General features: G+C 41.8%; 1 protein-coding gene across 1 annotated transcript in view; it reads right to left on the reverse strand.

Moving 5' to 3' along the window:
- PHLPP2 (PH domain and leucine rich repeat protein phosphatase 2) overlaps window positions 1-26,238 on the reverse strand; it is a 72,001-nt gene continuing 45,763 nt past the window's right edge. The window contains exons 10-19 of the mRNA XM_044255794.1: window positions 23,557-23,617; window positions 20,283-20,378; window positions 18,301-18,456; window positions 15,492-15,692; window positions 11,425-11,587; window positions 11,079-11,209; window positions 10,340-10,450; window positions 9,349-9,543; window positions 7,459-7,690; window positions 1-4,913 (exon numbers count right to left, since the gene is read on the reverse strand). Of these exons, the coding sequence (XP_044111729.1) occupies window positions 3,759-4,913; window positions 7,459-7,690; window positions 9,349-9,543; window positions 10,340-10,450; window positions 11,079-11,209; window positions 11,425-11,587; window positions 15,492-15,692; window positions 18,301-18,456; window positions 20,283-20,378; window positions 23,557-23,617 (2,501 nt within the window). The 3' untranslated portion in view covers window positions 1-3,758. The remainder of the gene's footprint in view (window positions 4,914-7,458; window positions 7,691-9,348; window positions 9,544-10,339; window positions 10,451-11,078; window positions 11,210-11,424; window positions 11,588-15,491; window positions 15,693-18,300; window positions 18,457-20,282; window positions 20,379-23,556; window positions 23,618-26,238) is intronic.

The raw sequence follows: 26,238 nt of genomic DNA on the forward strand, positions 1-26,238 counted from the left end.
GATATTCCATTTTATTTTATTTATTATTACTGTTATTGTTATTTTTTACAAACAATAGATTTGCTGCAACATGCTCTGGCTCATATTATTGAATTAAAAAATTTAACACATTTCAAAAATATCAAAAATACACTATAATGAGTCTTAGGACTACAATACAACAAATGATTGCACAAAACCATAAGATATGAACTCACTGTCTGGATGACATCCACTGGCAACAGTGAGAGAAAACCCTAGAGCATCTGGGAGAAGTGCGTGAAATTCAGAATACAAGGAGCTTCTGTGTGACTGAATGATCACCAAATGAAGGAAATAGCAGGATTTATTGTAGCTGCTTTTCTCAATCTAGGAAGTGCTTGCCCAACTCCGGGGCAGAAGTCACTAACTGGAGAGAAAGATGAACTCGCCTCCATGACTGGGGGAGTCTGAAAAGGCCCCGCCCGGAGGGAAGTAAAAAGTGACGCGACACAGTTCTCTAGTGATGCTGCAGGCATCACTGAATGGCTTGGAGGCTAATTATTTAATAATTGGTACATTTATCGGTAACAGCCAAATGCTCCCTTATGGAGGTCTCTGCATTAATAATTATTGAGTAGATAGAGAAGGTGAGCCTGTGGCTTCCAAGTACCTGCTTTTGCTGAAGGTCTACATGGGAAGAAGAGCAACGTTTGAGATTCAGTAGATACGCCTAACCAGCTCTGCCTCCCGGAAAATAGCACTCGCTACAAACAACTGTAATAGCACCCAGTGATTACCAAGCTCTTGTGTTGGCTCTTCCATACACCAAGGAATGAATTCATCAGCTTATTGCACACAGACACTCTACAGTAGTATAATAACGCCCTCACTTGCATCAGGAGTGCCAACTCAATGACTCTACGGTAGACTCGTAATGACATAGTGGCATTCAAATGTTCAAAAAATGAATTTCCAACCCATTAGGATAAAAATAAGAATACCATGGCTGCCAAGACTCATGGATTTTTCTTTCTTCCACGGGACTCCTGAACTGCTCCCAGAAGCAGGAGTGATACCCTTTCACAAATCCTCTTACAGTTCTCTATTAAATGGGAGGTACACACAGAGACCTGAGAATCACCCAGAGGCCAGAATCTCCGGGCTAGAGATCAGTGGTACTCTGCCCACCTGGGGAAAACATCCTCTGGGTAAAGTCCTGGGCAGTAGATTACATTCACCTGGAGACAGATTCCTGGATTTCACCATGTGACAACCTAATCAGATCACACGACGATAAATGACCTCATAGGTCAAGAATTCTGTAATCAATTTTTGGTAACGGACTATGGCCTTCTTACCCTCTATTTTAATACAGAGCAATTATAGAGGGAAATGAATGAAAGGAAGTCACAGAAAAGAGTAGTTTGGTACTAATGATATGAAAGCCTGTATGAAAGGTTTTCAATGCAACCTAGTGTTTCCTGAAAATAAATCTACCATGTAAAAAGAACATATGAAATTTCAGAGTTCTTCTGATGAAAAAGTAAATACATTTACTTTGGGTAAAGTCATTTCAGAACTGGGTTTCAAGGTGGTTCCAATAAGTAGGGTGGGAAACAAAGATAAGAAAAGGGTTCACAGAGATAAAGAACTATTTTTAAGAAGCTATACTATGAAAAAAAAAAAAGAAGAAGCTATACTATGAAAGTGGTATATTCCCAAAGTAACTTTCTTCTGCAGACAGACAGCATCAGTGTTTTATAACTCAAAGATTCTGCTGTCCGGGTAGCAAGACTTTTCACATCACCCATCACTATTATTTTGGGCTTTTTCTTCATTTTCATTTCTCCTTCATCTCCCCCCCCCATTTCCCCATATAAAAATAGGGCAGCAACACACAATCCATTCCCCCTTTTCTAATAGCATCTAAACTTTGCATGAATCATTATTTTCCCTACTTCAAATTAAGACCTGAGTTCTGAAACTTTTTAGTAGCTGACCAGTAGTTTGATACAGAGAAGTCAAGTTTTTCTGACAATATGGGGACTAAAACTCAGATTCTTGAGGGGTTGAATTTCAGAAAGCCACTGGCGTGGTATGGAACCCCCCAAGAGTGAACCCCACTCACACACACACACACACACACACACGGATGTGGGGCCTCTGAGAAGATGAGGACACATAACCATTTGTGGACAGGTCATCTGGTTTTCTACTATTGCTTTAACAAAAACTTCAAAAACTCCCTCAAAGATATAAATAGATGGACAACCTGATCTATATATATCTCAACCCTATCTTTAACATTTTGTTTCTCATAAAGCAAATTCATGGTTCCGCACTATTATCTTTTTAATTGTTAAAGTATTCTAAAAATTCAAAGCACATTCCCCATCGGGTGAAATCAAGCAATGTCAAAATTTTATAGGAATAAGTAGGAATCAGTTTCCTAAGTAAGTCTTCTAATGGAAAAGGCAATAGAACAGAAATATGGAAGGAACTGCATTTTGCTAGGGTTATGTGGAATGTGCAAAAATACAGTAAACCAGGTTTTCTGTAAGCTTGGGATTTTTCTAATTAAGTCCTCCTTCCTCCTCCTATTAATTGAGCCTCATACTCCAAAACCATGTGAGGTGGATAAGCAGTTTTCAGAAGCGTACTCTGTTCAACATTAAAGATGTGAACTCATTTCTGACACTTTAGGAAACGATCCCTCTGCTCTAGAGTAAGAGAGGGACCATGTCTAACCCATGAGCTCCATCCACCCGTCTGCTCTCATTCAGCCTCAGTCTGTGTAGAGTCACCTGCTACACTCAAGGTTACCTGGAGGCAAGCAGCATCGGCCTTGGCCCTACATGTGAGGAGGCTGGCTGCCAACTCCATCACACGTCGTGGGAAGAGGCCAGTCCCCAAATACTTCTCTTGTGATCTCCTGGGCAATTCCTGGCAGGTGTCACACGTGTCAAGGAATTAGATCTCTTTTTCTGACCGAGGGGGAAGCAGCCTTAATTCTCTTTCCTTCCCGATCTTCATCCCCGAAGATCCTACTCCCCCAAGCTTCCCAGAAGCTTTCCCAGCCTGCCCTCCAACAGTTCAAAGATTGCCCAGGGCCCTTCCTGGTACCCTCACAGAACGCTCCAACACCTGATGATCATTCTGTCTACAGACAAAGGTGTCGGGCTGCCTCTAAGAAGATTGGCTCGAGTGCAGATTCAAAAATAAAAAGTTCACAGTCAATGAAAAGTGCTCTCATTACATTACATACATAAAGTATCGGTTTGATTGGTTCTACATTTCCAATAAACATCATTTCGAAAGGCTGTATTCTCGTAGAGAAGAATGAAAAGCCATGTGACTAGTCACATCACATCCCATCAGTTAGGCTGAGATATAAGGTGATTTCTCTGTCACAGAGATCCATCAGCAGCAATTAGTAAAGAGAATCAATCTTCAGTTATTTCCTCCACAGAAAAAGTCCCTTTCCTGCCCAGGCAGGCAAATTCTCAAATTATCCTAGGAGAGAAAGGGTTAATGGCAGGTGGCAGGACTGATACAGAACCACATCGGCTTTCTTCCCAGTAACTCTGGGAATTCCAATGCAGGTTAAATGTGAAACTTAACACTGATGGTGTTTATTAGCTTATCCTGGAGCAGGGCCCTGGTAGCTCTTACCACGTTTGGCTCCAAGTTCTACCCCCTCGGCTACGGTTTAGGAAAGCAAAGGCACCGTGCCTCCGGCAGGATCCCTACCCTGAAACGGCGCAGCCTTGCCCAACGCTCCGGCTCCCGGGGGAGGGTTACAGGGCCGTGTCAAACTCCTCCGGGAGCTCGGTCCGATCCTCTTCGTGGGGCTCAGGCTCGGGTCTGCTTTCCTGGTGTTGCTTCATTTGCTCTTTGACTTCTTCCTCCAGGTCACGAGGTACAACAAACTGATCCTCCGGCTCCAGCTGAGTCGGGGCAGCGAAGTAGCCGGTCTTCTTCTTGGGTGCTTCTGTGGCCACTTCAATGAGGTTCAGGCTATCTTCTAGGGGCACGATAGAGCCATTCGAGAGTTTCTTTCCGTAGAGACAGGAAGTGGAGGGGGACTTCTGTAACTCCATCCTGTCCTTGCTCCCTGGCACAGGTATGCCACTATTCACACTGTTCTGTCTTCGGATGCCAAAAAACGATCCTCTAGCATGTTCCTCAGGACCCGGGGTAGGAGAATTCTCTCTGAGAGGGGGAGAGTTCTCGAGATCCCTTCCCCGACAGCAGTGGATATCTACTTCGACTTCTACTTTGCTGCCATTTGTTATGACACCTTCGACAGGCTGGTCGTCATCACTGTCCAGGCCGTTGTCAGACTGGTTACTTGAGAAAGTCGCACAAGAAGGCTGGCGCTGGAAGAGCGCGGAGGTGGGTGTTGGGTGGAGGCTGCAGCGCCTCTCGGGCCTTGGAAGCAAGCCGGCGTCCAGCCCGACGGTGTTGTGTTCATCAGAAGCGGTGGACCCCACCTCACTGCTCACCTCCGAGGTGGACATCTCGCTGCCGAACTCAGAGGCAATGCCACTGCTGGACGAAGGAGTGGTTGGCTTGGGGGGGTCCTTGAGGACGGCGGTTGAAGCAAATCCCACAGGACCTGGGAGAGTGAGCCCATGCATTTCACACGTGCACCCCTCCTCTCCAATGTTCAAGTAAACCACCATCGCCCCCACATTGTCCTGACAACCATAGCTCTGGGCTAACGTGCACAGCTTCTTGGCAGCTGCTAACGGGTCCTGTACGTGGCGTACTGCGTCGACAGCTTCTGTATATGACAGGTGTTCCCACAATGCTTTGTTTCCCAGAATCAGCAACTCATCTTGAATGGTAAGTGGAGTGGCAGATATGTGGGGTTTAGGGAGGATCCAAGGGTAGAGGTATGTACAGCCCAGCATCCGGGTACAGCAGGTCACCCCGTTCACTTTGTTGTCCTAGGAGACAAGCAGAATGCAAAATTCTGAGTAACAAGCAACAACGATACAATTTCTTATCTTTCTAGATCACAATGCCTAGTGCTCTACAGTAAAAGAGAACAGACAGGTATGGTTTTTCCTCAGATCTCTATAATTTAAGTGGATTTACAAAAATGAATGTACAGAATTCTTAAAGGACAAAGTATCATGTGATTATTATACCAAATAGTTCACAGGACTGGAGTTAAAACCAATTAAAATGAAGTGGCGAAAAATTTAGCACCTCCATCTCAAAAGATACTGGCTCTCATAGAAGTACAGGCCTCAGCATGTCCTTAAACAGAGAAACATCTGTCAGAAAAACAATAAGCAGGGCTGGTATTAACCCTCCATCACCAGTATCCTCACAGAGGTGGGTCACTAAAAATGGTTTCACACAGCTGGGACAGAATATTAAACAGCTAGGAGAATCTTTGTAGTGCAAGCATTAAATGACCTCTAAAGCTATTTAGCCTAGAAAAGTCAAGTCTGAATTCCATGGCACAATTTACCTCATCTGTAAGGGCTGTACCCGGAATGAAGAGCAGATCAAGTCACAATGGATAGAATTCTAAACTTAGAGGAAAAAGAATAATCCTCTTTTGCAGGTTGGGAATGGTCATCTGCCAAATACTTTGTACTGATTTATTTTTAAGATAAAATCAAAGAAAACCTCTAAAAAGTCATCAATATATTTGTTTCAGAGCTGTGGTCATTCTCTGGGTAAAAATCTTGGCTGTCTCATTTACCAGACTCTGTCACAAACTCTAAATTTTATTTTCCTCATCTGTAAAATGGAAATAAAAGCACTTCTTTCATGGGGATTATTGTGAAAAGTAAATAAAACAAGAGTCAAGTGCTTAGCAAACAATAAATGCCTGTGGTTTAAAAATAATTCCTGCCTGCCTCTGGCGCCCCAAGAAAAACCAAAACATTATCTAAATCCTGGAAAAAGAGATTATTCAAACACAAAGTTATCTTTTATCTTTCCTTTGTTTTGACTGAAAGACCTTCCTGAGACTAATGCCTTGGTCTACCAGAATCTCCTTAATATCAACGCACACTGTAATGGCCATTTTTATGGTTTTGTGTTCTTTGGGTGGAATCTCCTCTGGGTAATCCTTACACAGAATTCTGACAGAACAGACAGCCCAGAAATGGACCCACACAAATATGGTCCGTTGATCGCTGCCGAAGGAGCAAAGGCACTTCAATGGAGAAAGGACTTTCTGGTCAATGACTACGGCCGCAACAGCTGGGCATCCGCATGCAAAAAGCAGAAAGGACTCTAGACACTGTGCTTATATCTGTCACAGAAATGAACTAAAACCAGATCCACCTAGATTAAAACATGAAACTTCTAGAAGATAACACAGAAGAAAATCTAGGTGACCTTGAGTTTGGCAATGAATTTGTAAACACCAGAAGTATGAACCCATGGAAGAAAAAAAGGTAAGTAGGACTTCATTCTCAACTAAAAACTTCTTGGGATGTGCCTGGCTGGCTCAGTCAGTAGAGCATTTGACTCTTGACCTTAGGGTCATGAGTTCAAGCTCCACATTGCGTGTGGAGCCTACTTAAGAAAAACATTTTTTTTTAATTTAAAAAAATTTGTACTAAAACTTCTGCTTTGCAAACAACACCATTAAAAGAGTGAAAAGAGGAGCGCCTGGTGGCTCAGTGGGTTAAAGCCTCTGCCTTCACTCAGGTGATGATCTCAGGGTCCTGGGATGGAGCCCTACATTGGGCTCTGCTCAGCAGGGAGTCTGCTTCCTCCTCTCTCTCTGCCTGCTGCTCTGCCTACTTGTGATCTCTGCCTATGTCAAGTAAATTAAAAAAAAAAACAAAAGACTGAAAAGACAGACACAGACTGGGAGAAAGTATGTGCAAAACACATGCTGATAAGGACTTGTACCCAAAAATACACAAAGAACTCTTAAAACTTAACAACAAAGAAACAATTAAAAATGGGCAAAGCATCTGAGCAGAATTTCACTTTTGCAGCAAACAGTGTTCTCGTGCAATTACTAAAGTCTCTTTGAAAGCGAAAATGTGATGCTAATTACTAGAAAAGGAGATAAGCTATAAAACAGTAGAGATACTGATGCTTCATTATTAAAAAGCAAAACCAAACCACCAGAGGACACTAAGCCGGACACAATATAAACAGTAAAAATATCTTAAGACTTTGCACTTCAGAACAGTGATGTCAAACCGCAGAATTTTTTCTTCTTCTATTTGGAATAACAAACCAGAGGAGTTGGAAATTAACCAAGGGAGACATCTGCATTCAGTTTATGTGCTAGCTATCAGCTGAAGGATCACAAATTAGGATTTTTCATTTCTAATTTGCCTTTTCTTTTTGTTAGTCATTAACTATTCATTAGATCTTCTAGTACTATTATCTGGATTAGATACAATTTACCAGACTTGATGGGAAGAAAATGGACCTTCACTGCCTGTATGCAGAACAGCGTTCAGTAGATTTGGGAAGCAGAAGCAACTGGTAGAGAGTGAGATTCACCTCTGTTATGATGGCTTTCTGGTCCTTCACCCTTTGAGCCTCCTCCGGGTCCTGCTCCAGGCTGAAGACTTTCGAGAGGGGCACTGGCTTCCCACTGCGGCACAGGACCGCTTGGCACGTGCCAACGTTGGCTACAGTCAGGCTGAAACTACTTGTTGGGTCGGCAGTGTCGGGGCGGATGTAACAAAGGAGAGCGGAGGAGCCCAGCTTCTGGCCAGCCATTCCCAATTTCCTATTGAGGGAAAAAAAAAAAAAGAATGAAAGAAAGAAAGAAAATGAAGTTGTCAAAGTAAGAAGCAGTCCTTTGTGTCCACGTGTTCCTCGTTTCTCTGCCGCATGACTAAGAGCCAGTTGCCCGGTGTTCACCTGAAGGCAGACTCTTAGCTACAGGACACGACTTCCACGCACAGCTGACTGAGAAAAGAGATTTTACGAACAGGCTGAGGGTGGGGGAGCCGGTGAAGCTACATCTTTGTCTACAGCTTCTGCTTGTGTCTGGTCATAGACTGTTTTTTCATTCGGTCACTTTCAACTTCAGCCCATCAGAAGTCACCTGGCGGCAGGCTCATTAGAACAGATGACTGGGCTCCCGCCCCAGAGTTTCTGATGCAGTGGGCAAGGGGCTGGCCCGGAATCTGCTGTTCTAACAAGTTCCTAGTGGTGCTGAGGGAGCTGCTCCTAGCACACCACTTTGAGAACCACTCACTTAGGCTGTGAGGTCTTCCAAAGAAGGACCACAACACTGTCCCTCCTCTATGTCCCGTACACATGGCATCCATCCCCTCGCACCTGGCACACAATGCTAAGCACAGAGCAGATACTTTGAGAAAGATCCAGTTGCAAACTCCAGCTTTGCCATTTGCTCACTGCAGATCCATAGCAAGATATTTCTCTGAGAAATTTTTCTGAGCAAATACCCATTTCTTTGGCTTGTTTGGAAAGTTAAAGATACGGTAGGAGAAAGACAGGCTGGTCTGCCTGGCTCTTGGGGTGCTTCATAAACCGAGTTCTCTTTCCCAAACTCTTTCTTTTGCCAAGTTCCTGGCTCAAGTCCATTACTGAAAAATAGACTCCTTTCCCAACGTCTTTGCTTTGTGTTATAATGAGAGGTAATACCAGCTTGGGCTCCAGGCTATTCCATCTCAACCTGGATGATACAAGGTTGTAACCTTTCATTTGTGCATGGCCTTCCCACAGCCCAAGTGATGGACACGGGGCTGTATTAGCTACTAAGAGATTTTCAATAGTTTGGTTATATAGTTTTTGCCCTTAAGTGGCTGATTAACTGGTAAATCCCCAAAAAGAAGTATTCTAAACACACAAATCTGATCAGTGCTTATTAACTTTTTGTAGGTCACTGAGTCTGTGAAGAATCTTACAAAAGCTTAACACCACCCAAATGTATAAATGCACTTATACACAATCAATCTTCTACACACGATTTCTGGATTTTCCAGATCCTCAGCAGCCTCTGGGTTCAACAGGGAAAACAAATGGCTCCCCAGGCTCTTCAAAGAACCAATGTCCTCGGGCTCCTGGGTGGCTCAGTCAGAAAAGCATCAGCCTTCAAGTCAGGTTGTGATCTCAGGGCCCTGGGATGGAAGCCCACTTGTGTGTGGCTCCACACTCGGCAGGGAATCTGCTTCTTCATCTCTCTCCGCCCCTCCCCATGCTCGTACTCTTTCCGTCAAATAAAAATCTTCAAATAAATAAATAAAGGACCAAAGGCCCCACATTTCTCCATGCTGGTCCAGAGAACAGTTGTAGCAGAAGGATCAAAGTGAGATCTTGATCCTGTACCTATAAATTTAGACCCTGACCTTCTGGCTTAGTGAGATTTACGTTCCAAAAGTAGAACCGAGTTAGGGATTATTCAACCCACCTGCTTACCTGTGAGATACCAAGAAGGTGTTAGCCATGAACACCGTGTCATTTGTTGACTGCTGCACTTCTTCCAAAAGCACGTCCGCCATGGTGCACTGGAGCAGGCGAGGGAGCTCCTCGTTCCGGTCCCCGTCAAACATACCGTACACCGCGCCCACCCCCTCTGCAAAGTTATCCACAGCCAGGGCAGAGACACACAGCCTGTAACACAAACAGGAGAAAAACAACCATCAAAGCAAGTTATGGTAAAAAGGATTCTTCTCCAGGTAGCCTTCTTTGAAAAGTATGAACCGCGGGTGGAAAAAACAGTAGCAAATTCTAATCTACACGTGAAAAAAGTATGAGGTAATTAGTAGCAACCTGAAAGAGCTGATGTCATAAGAAACGGGGGAATTCAGCCACACTCATGGGCAGTACATACTCGCTTTGCGGTGCTGCCGAAGGCTGGGAAGAGTCAACGTTTTCCTTTAGTAGTGATTAAGGACCAGTGTGGTCAACATCCTCAGAGACCCCCAGGAGCACAACTACGGCGGAGCAAACTAGGCTTCTTACGCCTCACGGCAAGGGACAGTGCCCACCACGGAACTCTGGGGTGAACAGGTAAGGGCGTACTAGAGAAAAGCCACAAGAGGGTTTGGGCTTTCGCTGGGTCATTTTGGGAAAGGGCTGATGAAGTGAACCAAGATTAGGTGCTGTCGGAAAGTGGGGTCGTTCTGCGGCTGGGTATCTCAGTGAATCTGATCTATACGGAAAGATTAGCGGGAGGAGAAAGTAGCAATCGCCGTTTCAGCCGTGAGAGGGGATGTCTGGTATTTTGTGGACTGTGCGTTCATCTTGGTTTTGTCTCACCGCACCGTGCTCTCAGAGGGATCTTCTCTCCTGCTGGCATTCTAGGATGTGTTTATGTCCCACAGGGATCAACGTGGCCCAGCTTTCAGCCCCAGATCAGATGTCAGGGGCTGCCTTTTTAATTTTTCTCCATGGCCAAGATACTCACTTATTTCTCTGCCCTGCCATCTCAGCCAGTCCGTGGCTCCAGAAGGTTGATGTAAGTGTAGCATCGGTGCTTGGCAAAGGTTTCTGGTCAATCTTCAAGGTGGTGATATGGCTGTGGAAAGTGCACGAAGGGAAGATGAGGCCACACAGGCTTCTGTATTTCACAAAAACTATCCCCAAAGAACATGTGTTTTTATAAAATCATTTGCTGACAGACAAGACTCATCTCCAGAGAGAACGAGGAAAGTAGTGTGCTGACCCACGGGCTAAGGAGGAGGAGAAAGAAAAAGGGTTGGAGGAAGATATAGGGGCCAAATATTGTGGCAATTGGTACTGTTCATTTCAATGAAAAACCAAGCACATCCAAAGATTTCCAAGCCTTAGCCAACTGTCTACTTAAATATTCTGATACAATGAAGGCTTGGTACAATGAATGAGGTTGCATCATCTCTTAGATGATGTAATGCAGTGTAATCCAAGCCACCTAAAATGTCTATGTACAGATATTCAGTGTGTGGCTGAGCAGTACCCATGACGCTGAGTTCCGATATAAATGGGCTGTTTACTGGATAGAATATCTATCCATAACTGAATTAAGTAAAAGAACAGAGGGGCTCTATGGCCTAATTCATTTTATTTCCTTTAATGAATCAAGATCCCTACAGACCTCTACAGGAGATCACCGGCATGGCTGACGGAATTAAAAGCACATGTGGATTCAGTTTCAAAATTTTTCCTACCTAAATGTGTCCAGCGTCTTGTGTTCCAGAACCAGATTTGTATTTCCAGTCAGGTCAAGGTCTTGTAAAGTAGCAGGCAGAGCCTCGGGAATCAGGATTTCTGTCAAGTCATTGCAACTTAGGTCTACAAACTGAGAGGAAAATGGGGAAATCAAAAGAAAATACATCACAGACAGTGAATTCTTAGATCCCTAAAAGTCCCCTACCATATCCTCAAAGGAAAGAATTTCTTCCCAGGAATCGATTAAATTTGTTGTGATCCCAAACTACCACTTTCTTCTCCTCTACGAGAAGAGAGTGACCTGCCGTTTCCCCAGCAGGACACCGCTCCGTCACAGAAAAGTACCTGGATCTGAGGCAACTGCAGTATCTCTGGGAAAATACTGATGTTGTTGGAGTGCGCCACAAGGGTGTGAAGCCTTTTGCAGTTGGCTATGGTCGTGGGAATGGTTTTAAGCTTGTTGCCACTTAGGTTCAGTTCTTCCAACTGCTCCAATTTATTTAGTTTGCTGAAAAAGAAACAACCACGTAGCACACTGCATTCACAGGGGGCAGCCACCAAGCCAGTGTGACAGCGGCGGCCTGGTCCGCTGCCAGAGAGCTGCTCAGAACGAAAAAGCCGGATGCCAGCAAAGGGAACAGCTCCCCAAGGTGACTGCTCCCCAGATCTCAGCCTCATCTGTCTCTCACTGGGTTCCAAGGCCGGAAGCTTCCCTTGCTTCTCTTAACAGCTCTTGGATCTGGTGGGTATGAACATCTTTCTGTTATCTGACTTACAGGGAAGAGGCTGAATCCGCGCTGGCCTGTGGTGAGTGGATTACCGTGGGACTAGCTTGGCCTTTGCTAACTAGCTGCAAAATACCGCACAATCTAATGTCAGCGGGCATCCTCAGCTATGAAATGAACAAGTTGTACTAAATCATCGCTAAGATTCCTTTCAGAGCTACGTCTCTTCAGCTACCTGTGCGTCACATAATCCACCTTCAATAGACATCTCAGGAGGGCTTGCACTGCATGCCCCAACGTGCCAAGGACTATGATGTGAGTGACTCACTGTTCTGCGGGCCTAAGCAGCTTTTACACAGCAAGCAAAGTATCTTCAGACAGCCTAACATCTTTACCTAAATTATTACAAACTGTTCTGTTTATAATTTATTAATTAAAAAATTATAAAAATAAAGTCCTATAACGTGAAGAGGAAGTTTAGAAAATAGGGACGCCTGGGTGGCTCAGTTGGTTAAGCAGCTGCCTTCGGCTCAGGTCATGATCCCAGCGTCCCACATCGGGCTTCTTGCTCAGCAGGGAGCCTGCTTCTCTCTCTGCCTCTGCCTGCCATTCTGCCTGCCTGTGCTCGCTCTCTCCCCCTCTCTCTCTCTGATAAATAAATAAAAAAATCTTAAAAAAAAAAAAAGAAAATAAATAAAAACAATAATACCACCAATATGAAATTACTGTTTCTGCTAAATGAGATGCATATGCAGAATTTTCATTTGCATATTTGTTTTACATAAAATTTATCTCCTGCCCTTTCCATGTATCATAAGTAAATTTTATTGCTAGAAAATTCATAGATACTTTCGAATAAGTTCAGTAAATTCAAATTGTTTTCTTTCTTACTATAACTGTAATGCATACTCATTGAAAAAAAACTGAAAAGTAGAGATAAACAGAAAAAAAATCTTTTAATCCTACTACCAGAGATAATCTCTCATAACAGTCTGGTGGAGGGTATTCTTCCTTGTCTTTTTTAATGCAATAAACTATATTTTTCAAAGTAAAAAATGTTACATATGTTTAATAAATTGTTTTTTTTTAACTCAACAATTTAACATTTTAAAATTAACAAATTAACATTTTTAAAATGTTCTCCTGTCCAAATCTCATGCTTTACTTTTATACTACTCCCTGCTTAGATCTAATTTGTAAATAATAATGTAGCATTCCTATTTCAGCCAGCCTCTTACTGGGCACCCAGAGCTACATTAGATTCTGAAAAAGCAGTCCAAAAGAAACAGAAGATTTGGACTACGCCTGTGTAATTAAACACTGCTCAGGAGATGACTTGTTAATGGGTTTATGATTCAGTGTAGAACATTTTCGTTAATATACTGCTCCTAAATTCCATTTAGTTTTATTATCTCTATTCAGAATACTCAAATTTTGTATAATCTCCTATTACTTTTTATCTTCTAACCTATTTTCGTAATCTTTGAGGTATTTTAAGTTCTGTATCAGTCTGCTTTTAATGCATCCAATGTCATCAGATTAAGAGGAATTCATCAGCTTCAGAGCATTCCATCTGCTATCTCCCAAAAGCTTCAAAAACCAGTATGACTTGTCAATGGTCTGTTGTTTCCATTTACAGGAACGTATCTGAGGCCAGTGGAATTAATCTGATAGGATTTCAAGAGGCCTCTCACATGCTGAAATTAAGATTCTGCCTTCACTTTTTTTTTTAAGATTTTATTTATTTGAGAGAGAGAGAACCAGACTTCCTGCTCGGGGGACATAAGGCTTGATCCTAGGACCCCAAGATCATGACCGAGCTGAAGGAAGATGCTCAACCGACTGAGCCACCCAGGTGTCCCAAGATTCTGCCTTCACTTAAAAAGCCATTGTTCATCTCCCTGATATGAGGAAGTGGTGATGCAACATGGGGGCTTAAGTGGGGAGGAGAAGAATCCATGAAACAAGATGGGATAGGGAGGGAGACAAACCATAAGTGACTCTTAATCTCACGAAACAAACTGAGGGTTGCTGGGGGGAGGGGGGTAGGGTTATGGACATTGGGGAGGGTATGTGCTTTGGTGAGTGCTGTGAAGTGTGTAAACCTGGCGATTCACAGACCTGTACCCCTGGGGATAAAAATATATGTTTATAAACAATAAAAAAATTTTTTTAAAAAAGCCATTGTTCAAATTCTTTTAGGAAGCCATCAAGTTCATCCTGTTTGTCTTTTATAAGCTGCAAATACCTCATTTCATAAACATTCACAAAAACTATGATCTCTATGAGTTTTTTGAAGTTTATCACATTTCTCTCTCTTTTTTTAAAAAGGATCTTATTTATTTATTTGACAGAGACACAGCGAGAGAGGGAACACAAGCAGGGGGAGTGGGAGAGGGAAATGCTCCCTGCTTGGCAGGGAGTCCAGTGTGGAGCTCAATCCCAGGACCCTGGGATCATTACCCGAGCTGAAGGCAGACCATTAATGACTGAGCCACCCAGGCACCCCAAGTTTATTACATTTCTAAGAAAAACCTATAAAATAAAATTAGAGTATCAAAATAAATAGTTTTGTTTTCAAATTATATCAAACATAATTTCAAATTACAGCAAACATAATTTTATATGATACATATAATTTCACTCAAATTATATCAAACATCATTTCCCTATTGGCTTCATTTTTGAAAACATCATTTTGGGGGCACCTGGGTGTTTCAATGGGTTGAGCCTCTGCCTTTGACCTAGGTCATGATCTCAGGGTCCTGGGATCGAGCCCCACGTCAGGCTTTCTGCTCAGCGGGGAGCCTGCTTCCCCCTCTCTCTCTGCCTGCCTCTCTGCCTACTTGTGATCTCTCTGTGAAATAAATAAATAAACTCTTAAAAAAAAAAAAAAAGAAAACATCATTTCTTTAATGACGACTTTCATGGTATAGATTCTTCTGGCATCAAATTTTCCAAAATCTTTTAATCAAATATATTTTGGAAAATATTGATTTCTCTACTGATACTGTTTAAAACTTTAACAGCATTAAATAGCTCTGTTATGTTTTCTTGTGGGTAGAGTCTGGTTAACTACTATTCATCTCTTCCTCCTGGAGGGCAACCCCATCCCCAGGCACTGTCCAGTGCAGCAAGCTACCTGTGTGTCATCTTGACAGCCCGCATTTGTTACACTGTACTGCAACTGCCCATTACTTGTCTGTGTCCCCAGCTTGACAGTAAGTTACTGTAATGATGACAGAGACTGTTACCTAACCACTGTTTCCCAGTACTTATGGAGAACTTGACATAAAGTAGACATACTATATATAATGTACATATATTATATATATATAAAGAATAAATTAATGGCCTCAACAATATATTATAAAACAGAGCTGACAAGGGAAAAGAAAACATTGTTTTCAGAATATATTTCTTAGGCCAGTACTTTTATAGGTTGAAAATTCTGAGACCATTATTAAGTACTTAGAACAAAGAATTAAATGCATTTTATCTACAACTTCTCTGGTTACTGATATTTAACAACTGGATACAGATTTTCTCATTCAACTAGTGGAAACACAGTACCAGAAAGTTGCTCAACACAAAGCAAGAGCCTCCAGTACGATAACGCTAAGGTAGACTGGCAAATCCAGATTTCACCCTAAGTGTCTGAAATGACCAGCGAGTGCACTTGCTCACCTTGCAGGAAAGGTCTGTAGCTGGTTGTTGGCAAGATGCAGGACCCGCAGGTGCGGGTGGCCCACCAGAACAGGCACGCACTGGTCTGTCAGGAGGTTGCTGGTCAGATAGAGCAGCTGCAGAGCACTCAGACTCTCCTCTCCAGCGCCAGCAGACGGCAAAGATTCCAGACTGTTCGCAGATGCATTCAAGTATCTGAGACTGACACAACACACAGAAATCACCGTTTCCTTTAAGGCTATTTGTTACCATCATCCCATCTCACTGTGGGACACTGCTCCCAAACTTCTGACACAAGTCAATTCCCCCAGGGTTTTTTTCTAATTGATTCTATCCACCCAACCAAAGTTCCTTTTATTCAACTCAAGCAAGCCAAGCAGAGAGCAAAGAATTTAGGTTTGCTTATGTTCCCAGGCTTCTGCAGTGGCCTGATTCTAACCTAGTTTCATCTTTTACTGTCTGTTGTCCACAGAAAAGGTGTTGTTGAATCTCATGTTTACAAATTTATCAATGGTGAAGACACCCTTCAGGGAAGTTTTGGTCTGATTTTAATAGGATCATATTTATTTAGAAAATTCCCTGACAGTCCCCTAATGATGGGCTTATAGGCTGTTGGCACCTATTTGCAATTATAGACAATAATAAGCAACTTTGTGTCCCTATCTAATTATTCCTTTAGGCTATATTCCCAGAAGCAGAATTTATAGGGTCAAAAGATACATTCAACTTTAAGATTTGGGATATATGCATTGTCAAACTGAGCTCCAAAAAAGCTTTATCAAGTTATACCTTCCACAAGAAGGCTATAAGAAAGTCAGTTTGCTCAATCCTTTGTCATCACTGAGTATCATAATTCATTTTAATCTCCACCAATCTAACAGATAACATATGGTATGATTTTTAAAAATTTGCCTAGCATGGTGTTTGGTATATACAAAACATGCTTAATAAAAGACAGCTATTATTGTTAACCTTGTTGTGTGTTAAGTCTTCTTCATATTATGTGATTCACATCCCTAATTAGCTTTTTAGCTGTTGAGGGTACTGTTAATATGTGTATGTCTTTATATGTCCCGAAAATGCTCTGTGCAGAGTTAGTATTAAATTAATATCATTGACAGTTTGTTATAGCTACTAAGTAGCTTCCTTACTACAGATTCTAAGGTTGTAAACTAATTTTATTCAGACTGTCATTAGAACTAAATGCAATGGGGAGGAAAAAAAAAAAAAGAACTAAATGCAGTGGGGCGCCCAGCTGGCTGTGGCATGTGCGATTCTTGATCCTGGGGCTGTGGGTTCAAGACCCATGTTAGGTGTAGATTGCTTAACAATAAAAACTTGAACAACAACAACAATCACAACAGCAACAACAAAGAGGGCACCTGGGTGGCTCAGTCAGTTAAGCATCTGACTCTTGATATTGGGGTTGTGGGTTTAATCCCACATTGGGTACAGAAATTCCTTAATAATAAAATCTTAAAAAAAAAAAAAAAAAGAGGGTGACTCAAGTCAAGTTAAGCATCTTGATTTTAGCTCAAGTCATGATCTCAGGGTTGTGAGATCAAGCACTGTGATGGGCTCCATGCTGGGCACAGAGCCTGCTCAAGATTCTCTCTCCCTCTACCCTTCCTCCTCTTGCTAAAAAAGAAAAGACCGGGCACCTGGGTGGCTCAGTGGGTTAAAGCCTCTGCCTTTGGCTCAGGTCACGATCTCAGGGTTCTGGGATCGAGCCCCACATCGGGTTCTCTGCTCGGCGGGGAGCCTGCTTCCCCCCCAACTCCGCCGCCTGCCTCTCTGCCTACTTGTGATCTCTGTGTGTCAAATAAATAAACAAAATCTTAAAATTAAAAAAGAGCTAAATGCAGTGTTATGCATTACTAACAAATATTTATTAATTAACAAGTTAAATGTTACTGCAGTAAAATCCCATATAACCTTTCCAAAAAGAAAATACCCTCAAATATTTTATAGAATTTCCAAAGATTTTTTTTGACGAAAATCCAAACAAATATATTATACATTTAGAAATACATAAACTGCCAAAGAGTAAGCCAGACACTTGTGAGCTAAACGCTTTTCATACGTATCCTATATAGCTTTATGTTAAATTACTAATGCTCATCTCTGTTTTCTCGATCTCTAAACTGAAGACAATAAAGCAGAAGACTATAATTAAAACGAGTTTTCACTTAATGGTAACATATGCATAAAATAAACCTGATTACAGGAAGTAATATGAAGACACACTATCTACTTGTTAATTTACAATGAAAACACAAAAAAACAACTTTTGGAACAAAGTTACCTTTAAATGCACAGTTTTCAAGGTAGCTAGTAAAAAAGCACTGCACATTAAGAATATAACTTGATGATCGCTTGGTAAAGCAAGAAGCAAAAACTAAATTAACTTTACTGATCTGTTCTTTTCTCCCATATGCAAAAGCTGAAAATTGCCCAAGAAAGCTTTATCAGAATGCTGTAATTTTTCTTTAAGAGGTCATAAATGTATTCATTTTCGGAGATGAAAGCCTGTTTGAAATTTCCCAAGCTGCTTGAAATTGTTTGCAACACTAAAACTTCTTCACCATTTGATGGTTATTTCAACTCTTGAGTTAAAAAAGACTACATCCCATGTTTCATTTCCTATAAATTACTCATATAAGTCAATCCCTACCTCTAGTTGGACCACATATGCTTACCCACCACCTACCAGCAAACACTGTAAATAGAGTTCCAAAGGTCACGCCAATGACAATTCAATACTGTTTGTTTTGATGACTCTCTTTTCAATAAACGCTGTGGCACTTACTTTAAGGCCTTGGAGAAGAGCGTATCTGGCAGCCTGGTGAGCAGGTTATGCTGAATATCCAGCGCCTCCAAAGGGATGTGCTCCGCCAGCACCGGGAGGCTCTGCACCTGGTTGTGCCCCACCATTAGCTTTCTGAGACTCAAGCTACTAAGGATTCTAAGGGCAACAGTACAAAGAAACAAATGAAAATCTTTCTTAAATCACAGTTTCTGAGTATACCGTTGGCCATCTCCCTGAAATCAGTAAACTAATAGGTGCCTATTCTAGACAGTCTCCTCACTGGCAAGCACCTGAGCCAAAAGGACGGCCACGAGCATATGCTTACCCACCACCTACCAGCAAGTCATTATAAGGTCATTTTGGAAAAAGGTGACTTAATGAAAGCAAACAATACAGATCTAAACAAACAAACAAAAGCAATATCTAGAATAAATTGATTTATATTTTAAGTCCAGACAGCACCAAAATTCAGTGAGTTTATTAACACACAGTTTATTCTTGAACGACATGGATTTGAATTGCAGAGGTCCATTTATGTGCAGATTTTTTTAAATAAAGGCAACAGAGTACTGTAAATGTATTTTCTATTCCTCATGATTTTCTTTAATGAGGTTTTCTTTTCTCTAGCTTATTTTAAGAATAGAGTATAAGATACATATAACATACAAAACACAACTGTTTATGTGATCAGTAAGGGTTCTGGTCAACAGTAGGCTCTGATTTTTGGGGGGGGGTGGGGAGTCAAAAGTTACATGTGGATTTTCAACTATGCGGGGTCCAGAACCCATAACCTCCACACTGTACAAGGGTCAACTGTAACTGAATGTAATAAATAAAAACATTTATTATAACAAAAACTACTACTTATTTAGAGTTTAAAATGTGCCAAGCCAATTTAACTATTAAGTTCAGAAGGATTAAGGGACTTCAATTTCCCAAAGATCTCACACTGAATGTGGGAAATCGTATCGTCGGGACTAGAACTAAGGTCTGAGTCCAAAGGCTGCATTCACACCTACTATGCTGCAAGCCTCTAGTTTATTTTAAAGACTCCACTAGGTACAACTACATATTTTACACCTCAGTGCTTCTGAATATTCCATTCCCTCATCCCTAGTATCTCCTCCTTTCCCTCTCCACGTACAGAAATCTTACCATCTTGTAAAAAGGTCGTCCTGAATATGCAAATCTCTCGTGAAAAATTCTCTAACCATTGAAAGTTGTGAATTTCTAAAACATTTGATTCATACAGTGTAATGATGAAGAGTGAGGGCTTCAGAATATGAACAACTACACTCAAATGTCAGCTCCCATCATTTCCTCGTCAAGTGTGACCTTGGGCAAGTTACCGAACCGCTGCAGGCCCTCATTCCCTCATTTGTGAGATGAGAATAAGTGTCTATCTAATAACATGGTTAAAGGATTAATAAAATAATAAAAATATTATTAATATTAGAATATTACTAATATTACTAATCTTAGAATATTACTCAGCTCCTAATAACTTATCCAATACAAATGATCTATTATCATAATCAAGTCCCTGATCTATGCCAATAACTCCTGTTAATTTTATCACAGTTATCTGTGCACAAGTCACCCCAACTATCCACTTACCAGTTCCATGCAAGCCAACACTGTGCATTAGCCATCACTGTATTCCTTACCACACTTCACAATGCCCTGCACTCAGCAAGTACTCAATATTTAACAACAACAACAAAAAAGAATGAAAAACCTTTGAAAGGCAACCCAAGGGTCATCTGGGTGGCTCAGTCGATTAAGTGTCTGACTTTGGCTCTGGTTGTGCTCCCAGGGTCCTGGGAGGGAGTCCCAAGTCGAGTACGCTGCTTGGGGAATCTGCTTCTCCCTCTGCCCCTCCCCTTCTGTCTCTCTCTCAAATAAATAAATAAAATCTTAAAAAAAGAAAAAGGGCAACCCAAACCTAGGAAAGAATTACAGATGCGTACAAACACACGTACCTCAAGGGAACCTCTGTCAGAAGATTATAGCTCACATCTAATATTTCCATCTTCTTTGCTTCACAGGCCCAGTCAGGGACACACTCTAGCAGGTTTCTAGAGAAAATAATTAAAAGGCATCGCTGAAGATGACAAGTGGAACTCATTTCACTAGTCTGTAATATATCTGTTAACCAGCCTGTGAGTGCCTTGAGGGCAGAAGCACTCTCCCCAAAGCATCCCTAGCGCGCCACCTGGAATATGGAAGGCGCTCAACGAATGCTGTTGATAGGAAGAGAGAGACAAACACATGAACATGTATTCTATTCCATCAATTATGCTACCCGCTCAAAGAAGACACCGAGGCTCTGAGCACCAAGGAAAGCACAGAGTAGAGAGATGGGCGAAGGTAAGACAATGAAATCAGTGGCATTCTAAACAAACTTTCAAAGATGAGTAGGATTTGCACAGGTCATAAACGACTGGAGGAGAAGAAAAGGAAAACTGTAGAGAAAATGAACCAAGTGAATACACAGGTGAGGAAGTGGGCACAGAAGGTAAGTGGTGGCAGAAGCTTCAAGTCATTTACAATGTGAGTCCAGGCCACCCAGCAGATAGTCAGCACAAGGAATTCTATGTTCAGATGATACTTAGCTTCGCAAAGGCTCAAAGAATCTACTGATGGACAGATCACATCATGAGGCAGAAAGAAGCAGATAGTGCTACAGCAGCCAAGCGAAGGGAGCACTCTGCCCGACGTGGATCAGGGCCAGCTCCCCCAAGACACATGACATCGGGTTAGAATCTGAAGAATGTTGTACATTGACCCAAGATGACAAAGACATACTAAGCAAGAGGTGACAACATGAGGTAGAGAAGCAAGAAGAAAAGAAAGGGCATGGTGCAGGTGAGGAATAATCAGCAGTCTGGTGAGGCCAGAGCAGCAAATATGGAGCCAAGGGGGAGGAAACAAGCTGGAGAGATGTAAATCATGTCTAGAAGATGGTGACTTTATCCTGCAGGGACAGGAGGATCACTGAAGGGTCTGTAAGCAGTAGGAAGACACAGTCCGTGTTGTACCTTCAAGAGCTCACCCTGTGGCTACTCCGAGGTCTGGCTGAGGTGCTTTTTTTTAGTAAAAGGAAGCTGCTACAGATTTCCAGACAAGACATGGTATGGGCCCAAGTGGGTGATAAGACAAAAGGAAAGGAGGGGAGGGATTCCAGAAATATCTAAGAGACAAAAATCAAAGCAACTGGGAGATGAATTAGACATGGGAGTAGAGCAGAAGAATAAACAATGATTTTCAGGCTTTTCATCTAGGGAGAAAAATCATATCCCGAGAAAGGACTGGTAGGCTCCAAAAGAGGTTGGAAATATAAGTTGCAAGTGGTGTCCATCTGATAGGACTATCTTATGATAATCCCAAAAGCTGAAGCAGACATAAGACGACAAGCTAAGCTAGGGTTGGAGGAATGAATAAGGAGTTTCACTTGGCACATGTGTGAAGTACTTGTAGACGGGCAGGCAAAAATCCCTAATGCGCAACTGGACACATGGGTCTGAGGCTGGAAGGGGCCGGACAGGCAATCTAGGTGATGCTGACACCAAGTGTAGCTGAACTCATGGAGTAAATGAGACTCTGTCGCATGAGAATGTAGCAGGCAAAGGCAGACCCAGAATAAGGAACCTGTAAAAGGCTGGCTGAGGAAGAAGAGTGCGCAGGAGACAGGAGGGGTCGAAGCTGCATGAAAAAAATCTGGTTGTATTAGCCAGCTGAGGAAAAAGCAGGCTTGAAGAAAAGAGAGCAGGAATGACAGTGTCGACATAAAGAAGTTCCATATGAGAAGGCTGAAAGCAAGCTGTGACGGGTAAACGAATGGGAACCGAGGAAACTGAGCCAACAAATGAACATACTTACTGAGAAATTTGGACAAAAAGGGAATGCGAAGAATTAGGTTAAGACCTAGAGGGGCTGCAAGTAGCTGTGTTTTTTAAGACAGAAGAGGTGTGAGTGTGAGTGGATGGAGAAGAGGGAAGACCATGACCACACACGAGAGGGGAGGAAGTGGTGACTCACAGAGTCCGGTGTGGAGCAGGGGAGCGGCTGCTGGCCGGGGCCGAGAGGCCGGCCTGGACTCGAACAGAGGAAAGAAATGGAGAATGGATGTCAATCTCCATGCCTTCAAGCAAGGTGGGAGGAAGCTGAGGGAGACTGCCTAAGATGATCTCGATTTTCCCAATCCAGTGAGGAGCTAAGCTCTGGAGCACAGGAGAAGGGGGGCAGAGCAGCGGAGGGAAGCCAAGCCATGTGGAGCAGATGCCCAGGACACTGGAAGGACCCGACAAGAGAAAAGACTGATCAGCTCCAGCTGAGGTTGGAAACTGTGACTTTACAGTGATGTCCGTATGATTTTCTTTAACAATGATCAAGCCCGGAGGAGAAGGTAAATCTTAGTATTGACCCATGCTGCGGTTTTGCTGAGAAGATATGACAAAAAGAAGGGGATGGAAAGGAATCTAGAACAACAGATTAATAATAATGGTAACAAAGTAACAACAAAAAGAAACCTGGCTCTAAGAGTTACTATTTCCTGAAAGACTATCTTGTGCCAGGCACCATACAAATCTTCTGCATTTAGTATCTCATTTAATCTTTGACACTAACCAGATAGGACCCCGTCCACCTTCTACCTGCTCTATCATTCCATGATCACAGCATTTAAGAAGCTACCCTGTAATTGTCTGTTTGGTTGTCAAACTCTCCACCAGACCATAAAACTCAACCACTGAATCCTGAATGCCCAACAGTGTTAAAAATGAAGGGAAGGAAGCATACCTCAGTTATATTTGTTCTCTCCCATCAATAAAATATAATTAATATATAATTAATACTTCTCTGACCATCAGACCAACATGAGTCATAAGAATACCAAATAATTAAGAGAAGAAAAATTTTAAAATAAGTCACTAAAAACCAAGAATTATCTGATTTCAATCAGCAAAAAGGAAATCATTGCCACGAAGATAAAAGATCTTCTTTGTTTGCACCTCATTCTAAATTCCCCGACTTTAAGAATAATTCACAGGCACCTTTCCGTTTCAAGAGGACCTTCCCTTGAAATAGACGGTATGGCAATTAAAAGTATTCCTCCTCTCATCCATTCTCCCTTCTCCAGGCTATCCAAATTTCCATGTACTTAGATCTCTTATACCTCAAAACCACCAAAGTATTCACATCTATCTCTTAAACATTAAGAATCAAACAAGCACCACTCTCATGAGACACACTCACCGGGAAAGTTCTAGAGAAGTGAGTTGACTGGGTACTGGATAGACATTCACTGCTGTCAGCCCTAATAAAAAAACAAACAGGTGTTAGTGACACTCTCCAAAGAAGAAAGTAACTGAGAGTAAACAAGGGCAAAGTGGCTCCGTGAGATCATCAGGGAGAAAACTGATGTCATCTACTGAGATGGACTGAAGGCAAAAACCTGGGTAACTTGCAATGACTAACTTTGACTACCTGAACCTGATCTGAAAACCAAATAAAACAACTAATAGAAGGATCCTATGTACTGGTCTGAATTCACATTAGCTCAGACAGTTGTTAAATGTCAACAGTGACTACTTAGCTCTTAAACTTAAAAAAAAAAAATTAATAATTGGATTTTTACTGGCAATATTTTAACTTTTAAAGTAAAACATAAATACAGTAAACTGCAACAATCTTAAGTGTATAGATCAATGAATTTTTACAAACAGAACCCAATGGGTAACCAGTACCCAGATCGAGAACCAGCACCTTACCAGCTGCCTGCAAGACCCCAGCTGCGGTCACTCCCCAGCTGGGCAACCCTACCCTGACTCCAAATACCACAGATCATTTTTACGTATCCATATAAATACACACAGTCTGCATAATTTTCTGTCTGGCTTTATTTCCTCCACACCGTGACTGGGAGATTTGGTGCTATTACAACATACGGCTGTAGTTCACGCATTCTCACGGCCATATCAAATTTTTTATGTAAGTATACCACAATTTATTTAACCATTTTAGAGCTGGTAGGCATTGAAATCTTTTACAGTTTGGGGTCACTATGAAATTATGAATACTGCTTCCATGAACATTTTTGTCCATGTCTTTTGTGGACACAGACATACCAGCATTTATGCTGGTATAAGATAGGAGAGCAAGAGAGAGAGTAGACAATTCTTTGGTTTTCCAAAGCGGTTGCACTGATTTACACCCACAACAGCAGATGCTGGCATTTTCAGTCTTTTCTGTTCTAGTCACTCTGGTAGGTGAGCAGCGGTGTCACGCTGGGGTTTCAATTTGCATATCCGTGATGGCCAGGGAGGCTGAGTGCCTTTTCCTTTTCCTAAGGTAACTTGGATAACCTCTTTTGCAAAGCTGAGTTCTTTACTTTTGAGGCATCAGAACTGCCAAGTGTTGGTATAAATTCTTCCAGGTTGTAGAACTTAAGGGTTCCTTAAGTTCCTTAAGTTGCTAACTTCAAGCAAGCCACATTTAGTAGGGCACCGTGAGAGAAAAATCAGTCCCTAAGACAGGGTGTACATCAATGAGTCCTTTTCCAGCAGGGACACTCTTTCAGATTCTCTACATAAAATGAGAATACAGAACGGGCCTGAAAACAAGTATTTACATGACAAAAGACAGACTATCATCTCACAGTAATATCTATAAACAGCACAAGTGGACACTCATCAGCTGTGACACTGTTTGGAGCTAAGCTATTAATCTAAGCTACAATTTGAAACTTCTCTAGCATGATAAAGGAAATGAAAAGAGAAGTCCTTATCTTTTATCCTAAAAATGTATTTTAGAAATTCAGAAAGGAGAATAATGAACAGTCATCCACCCACTATCCAGTTTTTAATGAATCTTCACATTCTGCCTTATATACAGACTTTTCAAAGAATTAAAATACTGCACATACCAAGAGGTAAACATCATTTTGAATAGGATTTTTCTCTCTCCTACGGGTACTTTTATGCCATACTGTTATGGCATACATATAGCTAAGGAAACAACATTTCTGTGTGTCTGAAAATCTGATAACAACTATCTTGATATACATGTAATTATGCTTTTCTTTCTCCCCCTCAAATAACGTTTCTAAGATTTGCCCAGATTAACACAGAGAGCTTCAGGGCATTCATTTCCATTGCTGTGCAACATTCTATTGTATAAATATGTCTTCCTATCAATAGTCATAGTTTTTTTCTTACTTTTTTTTTTCATCGTAAGGAACATCACCTTATGCACATGTGAGGACTTCTGGGAGATATCCCAAATGGAGAAACTGTCAGAATATGGGCTACACGCATCTTTGACTTCTTTTAACACTGTCTAATTGCTCTCCCAAGGGGTTTTACCAAATGACTCTCTCACTGACAGTGTGTGAGAGCTGCTTCTCCACATCTTCAAAGCACTTCGCAGTATTTTTTTTTTAATTTGTTGAGTATACAATGGCATTATCAAAATTTGCACTCTTTGACACTTAGTGATACTCAACATTTTCCCCATCCCTTCCTTAGTACAGAAAAAGTAATTATAATTTCCTTGGTAAAGAAAACTCCATAAAAAGAATGGCCCCAACAAATACAGGGTCTTTTACACCTAAAAATATTCCTGGAGCAAATCACTATTGAAGGGGCGCCTGGGTGGCTCAGTTGGTTGGACGACTGCCTTTGGCTCGGGTCATGATCCTGGAGTCCCGGGATCGAGTCCCACATCGGGCTCCCAGCTCCATGCGGAGTCTGCTTCTCCCTCTGACCTTCTCCTTGCTCATGCTCTCTCTCACTGTCTCTCTCTCAAATAAATAAATAAAATCTTAAAAAAAAAAAATCACTATTGAAGTGAGTGGCTTCTCATTCTAGAATTGAAGCAGCACAAAGTTTTAGACTAGAGATGGGCAAAAGTAAAGGGCTAAGCCTGTGACAAATATTT

Source organism: Neovison vison, chromosome 7 (genome assembly GCF_020171115.1).
Source record: "Neovison vison isolate M4711 chromosome 7, ASM_NN_V1, whole genome shotgun sequence".
Taxonomy (NCBI): domain Eukaryota; kingdom Metazoa; phylum Chordata; class Mammalia; order Carnivora; family Mustelidae; genus Neogale; species Neogale vison.